Below are 8323 nucleotides of genomic sequence, written 5' to 3' on the forward strand. Positions count from 1 at the left end.
TAAAGTAATTTGGTAGAAATAAAATATTAATATAAATAATATTTATATAGTTCTAATTTTGTAAAGTTTTAGAATAAATAATATATTATCAATAGAAATTAATCCCCTAATGTTAATATATATTTAGGTTTATGAATAATATGTTTTTATGAAGACTATGTTTTCTATTACAACATTTAGTTTACAAAAAAATAAACAATAGCTTAGAAAAACAACTAAATACATAAATTTTGTTTTTGGTAGTAGCCAAGTAGCTCCAAAGGAAGTGGGACTATGAGTTCCTGACAATGGGTTGTTATGGTTAGAAAGCCATACTCATCGATACTTTACATGATTTTTAAATAAATTATTTCAATAATTTTCTTTCATTTTAAACAAAATAAATAATATTCACTTGGCGGCTCCATATGATTTCAGCCATTAACATAATATTTACAATGATTTTATCTATTTTATAACTCGAAAATTCAATTCTGTTAACTGATTTAAATTTAGAGTCATTCTTGGGTTCACCCCCTAAGGTGAACCTCTAGCTTCACCAAGCAATAGAATTTCATTATTTCAATTTCGATATCTTTTAGAAAAGGAAACAAAATATTGTCAAAATATATTATGTTTTTTAAATAAAAAGGTTAAAAAATAGTAGTTAGAGAAAAACGAATTTAAAAAATATATATATTTTTATCGTCGTCAGCAAAACACTAAACCCTAAATCCTAATCCCTAAACCCTAAATCATAAACCCTATAAACCCTTGGGCAAACTCTAAACCCTTGAATAATTCATACTCTAAATCAAAAACACTAAATCCTAAAACCCTAAACCCTAAACCCTTAAGTGTTTAGTGTTTTTGATTTGGAGTTTAGGATTTATCCAAGGATTTAGGGTTTATCCAAGGGTTTATGATTTAGGGTTTAGGGATTAGGGATTAGGATTTAGGGTTTAGTATTTTTCTGAGGACGTTAAAAATATATTTTTTTAATTACTACTTTTTTTAATTTATTTAATTTTACCTTTTTATTTTAAAAATATAATATAACTTATATCTTGAGAAAATATTTTGTTTCCTCTTTTAAAAAATTTCGAATATGAAATAACACAATCCTATTGGTGGGTGAACCTCTAAACCCTAGGGAGTGAACCCAAGAATAAGTCTTAAATTTATATCTCTATAAAGTAACTAAAAATTTTAAAACTTTGAGACCTCATTTATTACCCATACAACCTTTCAATTATTTTTGTCAAAAATAATCCAATTGTTTACTTCGGATTATTCATCAAGAAGATTCCACCAATCCATCTTAAGAGTTCACTAGACCAACATTTAAACTAAAACAAGAAAGAAAGTTTGTGTTTTAAAATAAAGTGTTTTAAAAAGAAAAAAAAAAGAAAGTTTAGATTCAGATAACTTATGGCAAACAAAAACAGCAAATTAGTTGCCCACAAATTAACATACTTTGAATATATATATATAATAAAAATAATTAAATAAATTTTTTACTCAATATAAAAAATGAAAATAGTGGTAAAATAGAAAAAAAATAAAATTAAGAAACATATGAAAACTGTATTTAATAGTGGTATCAATTCCTTAAAAAGAAAGTTGAAGAAAATTAATTTTACACTTAATATCTACCAAAAATATGCACTCCCTTAAATTAACTACAACCAAAACACAAAAAAATCAGTAGCGCACAACTTCTATACATCATTTCTGCATTCACTCATAAAAAAACTAGAATCTATAAAAAATAAAAATTATGTAAACAAAACATCAAAAATCAAAAAATTAACCACAGATCAAACATAAATATATAAATACAATTTTGTTTTTGAAATACTACATGCATAACACTTAAAATGATCACATAGCAATAGAGGAAGAAGACTATATAAAACATTTTCATTTTTATAAACAGAAAATATCCATTCCCCATTGACGTACTTTTAAAGGAAGAAACAAAAATTAATCAAACAATCAATATTTTTTCCTTACAAATATGTCTAAATTTTATATGAAAAGACAATGATATCGGTATTAAAAAATTAAGCTATAATAAGTTAACATTTTTAAATCATAAAAAAAACAAAAGAAATATAACAAAAATGAATCAAATATTATGCTAACATATTTTAATATTTTTATTTATATACTATTTTTTGTTATTTGATTTTAAATTTATATTCTCATAATTTAATATTTATATTCTCATAATGATAATTTAATATTTGTAATTTCACTCCTATCGTTAACTTATTTTTACTTTGTTTTAATTAAAAATGAACCAATAATCACTATATAAAATTTTAATTTATATGATATAAGCCAAGCTCAAGTCGAAATAAATCTACAAACCACTTTTTAGTTTAAACAAAAAAAGAAACAGTCTTTGGATTAGTTTGGTTAACCTATCCCTTATTCTTTTTTTTGTCAACTGCCTCCGTATATTAATTCATATACTTCTAATTTGTTACAAATTATTAAATTTAATTTACTAAATTTAATATTACACCATAAAACATATTAAAAATGGATTCAGATATATTCCAACATTCAAAAAATGATTTTACATTAAAAAACATAATCTTCTTCTCTCTTTTGGAACACTCACATTAATAACATCATCTATAATGATATTTAAGTACATTATAAGGGAATTATTTTCTTCCTGTTTATTTATTTATGATAAAATTTATATTTTTTCAATTAAAATTATTGAATTCGCTTCCAAAAATAACAAAGAAATTCACATAAATTATACTAAGTTATAAAATTACATGTAATATAAAATGTAAAATTCACATATAAAATTTAAAACATATAAACCGCGCGTAGCGCGGTTAGAATCTCTAGTTTAGTTAATTTGTAGTTATAGTCGTCAGCTGTGAATTGTCTATTTATATTAAAAAACAGCCTCACCCATTAAAGATTTGGCAGTGCCGATTGGCTCAATCTCTAAGAAGGTATCATTAAGAAAATGACTAGTTTTTGATTTGCAGGACGTAGTTTTATTAAATAGTTTATTAGATTTCTAGCTAGTTCTTAATTGTTCAAATGGTAACATTAGTTATAAATATACCCTCTCATTTTCATTTCAATTAAAATTATCATAGTTGATCATTACAAAACTGATCTTTACGCGATAAACAATATCGTAGTGGTATCCTTGATGATTTGTATATTAATAGTGTCCGCCATATAAATTAACTATTCGAAATCTTCTTCATTGGTAGTATTTTGATGGCAGGCACATGCAAACAATGCGTGAAGAGTTGAAGACCGACCAATCCTATTATGGAAAAACCTCACGACAAGGATGATTGGCTGGTGTGATGCCACGTGATCAAGATCACGGTGACAGAATTGACTGGGGCCCGTACTTTCCCTCCACATGAGGTCATCAACGAAGAAAGCCACCGATGATACCGACGTGTATGGTCAAGATCTACCTAAGGCAGATCCCGTGTTAGACGGGTCAGATTCTCTCAACGGCTATTGTAATACTTATTTCATGATCCGACGGTTGATATTGAAAAGGCGGTGACCGCCCCACAGTATTTGCCGGGACTTGTGCTGTGTTGCGCAAGTGCATTGTAAACTTGAAGCTATCATATTAATCTACTACGACATTTTTAAGTCTCAAATAAATAAATACTTAACAAAAATTAAACTCCATAATAAAATTAGACTTTTATTTGGTTTGTTCGTTTATATAAGGAAACAGCCGTCCCAGTGCTGCTTATCAACATCTGTCTTGAGGTTAGGGTTCTTTAGAGAGTATATTTTATCAAACGATCCTTCGGATCTTGAATGGAAGTTTAAAAGTTAACACGTTTTGATTAGAATCTCTTCGTTTTCTCCTTTTTGTTATTATAAACATCGAAACTTTTATAAACTTATAGGGCTTTCGATCGTATTATTTGGTAGATCATCGCCACGAAAATATACAGAATTATTTTTCTCTGCTTTCCCTTGTTTTTAAGTTCAAAATTTTCTTTTTAAACCTGCTTCTTTAACAACAACAAAAATATATACCACCTTTTCTTGAGATATCAAAGTAAATTTTCATATTTTATCGATGGAAACAATATCTTTGCAACGTTCCCCGGGCAAACAAGTTTCGGGTCTGAGACCATACAAGAACCCTAAAAGAAGGAGTTCTCGTGGTTCGCTTTCAAGATCTGGAGGAAGTTTGACTCTTCCGATCAACCCAACGTCTTCTTGGGGATCTTCTCCGGCGCATCTTCCACCCCCGCCTAGCTACTCCCAGCCTCCTCTTCTCCCTCTTCCACGTGTCAACAGCTCTACTCTCCCTCTGCAACGCGTCAACAGCTCTCGACCACGTGTGAACAAATCTAGTCTCCCTTACTCTCAAACAAGACCAACGTCTCAAACACAACAGAAGAAAGCAGAGTACGTTGAAACTGTGCCGACACTGACTCGAACCGGTTCGGTTCCGGTCCGGTCTAGCCACAAGCGTGATTTCCCGGAAGGATTTGATGGTTATCCTGGTCCAGCAATCATGTTATTATCTCCTCCGCCGTGTAGTTTGCCCATGCCTAGGTTTTCTATGAAACCGAAGCTTAGTTGCAACGCGGAAGCTGCCGGCAAAACTGACGTAGCCACCAATAACTTACGTCGTGTTTTACAACTACGTTAAGGTCGATGAACAAATAAGTTAAAGCCATGGGCTTGGGTCTGTCTTGTTTTTAAAAAGATAGAACTCTCTCCTTTTGTGTGATTTGCTAAGCCATAACTTTTTCTTAAAAGGCTCTGTTGGCACAAAGTATAAGCCTTGTCCCGTTGTCGGAATATATTTTCTTCTATGTTTGTTTCCTTCTATAAGATTATTACCAATATATTAAGACCTTGTTATTTTACATGTTGCTGCAATTAGGGGTGTGCATTTCATTTTAAAGTTAGGTTCGGTTTGGATTTCTTTTGGTTTATTTGGGTTTTTAAAACCTTAACCTCAGTCTAGTTTGATTTGATTGTGGTTTGGTTTTATTTGTGTTTTATTCGGTTGGTTCGATTTGATTGTGGTTTGGTTTATTTGTGTTTTATTCGGTTTGGTTCGGTTTTTTTGTGTTCTTCAATTCCAGTTGACTTTTAGTTATATTCTAGTTTGGTTACGAAATATAATTTATAAAACATAAAATAAATGATCATTTGATACCAAACTATTAATTTCTTCTTATTTAAATGTAAACCAAAGATTACAACAAAAATGTAAAAGATATAACTAATAATTTTATAATATTATCTTAGAACCTGATATAAATATCATATGCAGTTTTAGGGTTTTAATGATAGAATACAAAATTCATATTTTTATTTTATTTTATTTGTTAGTTGTGTTTTTTTATTTATTAAAAATATAATATATATAATTATATTCAACCAAACTACACCAAACTATCTACCCATCTTAGGTTTATTAAACTTTTAACAGAATGGTTGAAACATATACTTTGGTTTGGATCGGTTTGGGTTTAGTGTTTCTCCCACTCCTCGTTGCAACTTGCCAGAACTGTTTGTTTTATTATAGCACGTTGTTTAAGATTAATTCAATATGGTAAAACCGAACCGTACCGAACCGAACCAAACCGAAATAGACAATATGGTTTGGTTTTGGTATATACTATATAAACCGAATGGATATAATTTTATAAAAACCGTAGGATTTGGATATGGTTTGGTATATAACCGATTAAACCGAATAAACCGAATAAAACCGATTAAAAGTAGAAACATGTAAATATGTATCTATTTTATAACAATACATGAAAATCTATTTGTTACATAAGTTAAATTTGTGTTAATAATTATTACCATGATTTTATAGTAATAAAAAACCTTAATTTGTAAAACATGCTTGAACTATAACTAAATAACAATACATCGCAATTCAGACATCTTATTTTCTAAGTCTTTTTTGATCTTTTTGATTTATTTTAGTCTTCACTAAATTAATATGAAGATTATAAATTTGATGGACAATAATTAATAGAAATTTTTCAATTGAAAAAACATGATTTAAATGAACACTAAATATGGAAAAGTGGAAAAACTTTCTTTCATGTTTCTGTTTTGTTTCATATTTTTATTTTCAAAATTTCAAGCTTTGATTTTAGTTATAGATTTGATTATTTTATTTGATGGTAGAAGCATTTTTACTTTTTTGTTCATTTATTTGAACATGTAATATATTTTTAATAAATGAGTGTGCTGACAATATGACTCTAAAATTCATATAATATGATCTCAAACAAAATAATTATGTTTTTTGGTATAAAACCGAATAAACCGACGGTATATAAACCGAACCGAACCAAAGTAAATATGGATTTAGAATGATAGTTATATTTTACTAACCGAAATACCGAAAACCGAAAAAAAACCGAACCGAAACCGAACCGATATCCGGATTGAACACCCCTAATTTATATGATTAAATTTTTTTCGGTTTAAAATATAAATTTGGTATATAGTCGATCCACGGTTAATCACAAAATATGCTATAGATAAACCAAAATCGCTTCAACATGCAAGAACGTAGTCTAATAATAAAAAAGTTTCAGATGACATAAATTAAGTCGGTTTTGATTATGACATTGACTATTGAGGTCGTAACATTAGTGTAAGAATCAATACATAATGTCGTGATGATGACAAAAAACATTGAGTTCGTAACATAAATATAAGAAACAAAACTGGTATTCTCCGTGAATCGAAATCTCATACTAGACAATGTAATAATCTCAGCCTTCAGTGAATCTATGTCCACAATTGGGGCAAGTATAATATGTTGTTTGTCCTTCGTCTGCTGATCTTGTCTGCAATATAAGAAACCTCGAGATGAATACATTCTCTGACATTAAGAACTTGAAAAGCTTGGACTTACCTGTCTGGTTGTGTACACAAGCTCAGGGTGCTGACATTTCTCGCACGCCTTTTTGATCTGCATAGAGAATACATCAAAAATCAAAAGTCAGATACAAAAAAAAACGAAATATGTTTGTGATTGTGTGTTTTGTCATATAATAAAACCTTTGGTAGCTCAGTGTCTTCCTGCGTTTTTTCACCAAACAGAGAGATTCCTAGTTCTCTCCTGATATCCTACAAAACGCCAAAGATCATGATGAGCTTCATACTCATTTGGCATAAGGAATATCTCTGTATTACCGCAAAAGAGAACGAAACGGGTTTAAACAACTCATGATGCATTGTTCTTACAAGTAATAACAATAGAGTAGTGTTTCTTTTCAGGTTTGAAATTAATCACATAGACAAGGCGGGGATGCATGTGTTCACTGTCTAGTAAGTCAAGCTAAATATCTTTACTACTCCGTGGAACAAAAACCAATTTCGATGGATTTACAACACACATAAAGAATACAAGCATGACGCAGACAATATAACCAGACAAGAATCCACATTGCTGAATAAAGGAAAGAAACATACCTCATCAGAAACAGTGTAAGCTATTTGCTTGTCAACGATTTCTGAAAAGCAAAGACGTTTTAGATCACAATAAGATTAACCAATACCAAGAAATTAATTAATTAGAACACCAAAAAACGATTTTCTTTTTTGTATACCTTTTGCGTTTCGCGTTGTTTTGCATAGCGGACATTCAGCATACTTGTTCGACTTCAACATCAGCATCGTTCCACACAAATTACAGAACAAGAACCCGCTTTCCCTAGACTTCTCCATTACAAAGAACCTTTCCCAGAAAAAAAAACACACACAAAACAAGCAACATAACTCATCTCTGTTTCAATTTGCTTACAGAAACCAAATTTAATGGGAACAACGGACTCTACAGGAGAACGATGATGAAACTATTCTAAGCACGAACTAGAGACTAACCATAATGTACTTTGTAACGGTAAATTAGATAAAAAAATCTGAAATAAACATTAATGGTTTCCAAGAGTCTAGAGAAACACTATAAAACCGTAAAAAAAAATCATATAAAATAAAATGGTACAGAACAATTTATAAAAGGTTATTAACAAAAAAAAAAAAACAATTTATAAAAGGTTATACATAAAATCAAACAAGTATCATAGTTAATTACAGAAAAAAAAAATAAGAAACTAGGACATGTAACGAAACCTTACTGAAACACCAAGTTTATGAGCAGAGAGATGAAGGAGGTTAGCGTTTCGAACGGTTTTGAGCGAGAGATGTGCTCACGGTTCTCGTCGGCGGCGAGGCGGATATAAAAGAAGAAATTGAAACAAAAGGTAGTAAAATTACGTAATGGGCTTTTTATTGCAAAGGCCCATTATTAAACGAACATGGGCCTTTATTA

General features: G+C 29.8%; 2 protein-coding genes across 3 annotated transcripts; one reads left to right on the top strand and one right to left on the bottom strand.

Moving 5' to 3' along the window:
- Positions 1-3629: 3629 nt before the first annotated feature.
- LOC103829454 lies at positions 3630-4880 on the top strand. The gene has a single exon (XM_009105113.3). It carries the CDS (start codon positions 4079-4081, stop codon positions 4658-4660), a length of 582 nt encoding a protein of 193 aa, XP_009103361.1. The 5' UTR covers positions 3630-4078; the 3' UTR covers positions 4661-4880.
- Positions 4881-6569: 1689 nt separating this feature from the next.
- LOC103829455 (DNA-directed RNA polymerase I subunit RPA12) lies at positions 6570-8234 on the bottom strand. 2 transcript variants are annotated; one of them, XM_009105114.3, is made up of 6 exons: positions 8130-8234; positions 7602-7729; positions 7465-7505; positions 7051-7119; positions 6905-6961; positions 6570-6836 (listed from the first exon to the last, which is right to left on the bottom strand). In XM_009105114.3, the coding sequence occupies exons 2-6, from the start codon at positions 7717-7719 to the stop codon at positions 6762-6764; spliced, it is 360 nt and encodes a 119-aa protein (XP_009103362.1). In that variant the 5' UTR covers positions 7720-7729; positions 8130-8234; the 3' UTR covers positions 6570-6761. The 2 variants fall into 2 exon arrangements, with proteins under 2 accessions (XP_009103362.1, XP_009103363.1); XM_009105115.3 differs by having other exon boundaries at positions 8125-8227.
- Between the last annotated feature and the right edge of the window lie 89 nt (positions 8235-8323).

The sequence above is a fragment of the Brassica rapa genome, chromosome A07 (genome assembly GCF_000309985.2).
Source record: "Brassica rapa cultivar Chiifu-401-42 chromosome A07, CAAS_Brap_v3.01, whole genome shotgun sequence".
Taxonomy (NCBI): domain Eukaryota; kingdom Viridiplantae; phylum Streptophyta; class Magnoliopsida; order Brassicales; family Brassicaceae; genus Brassica; species Brassica rapa.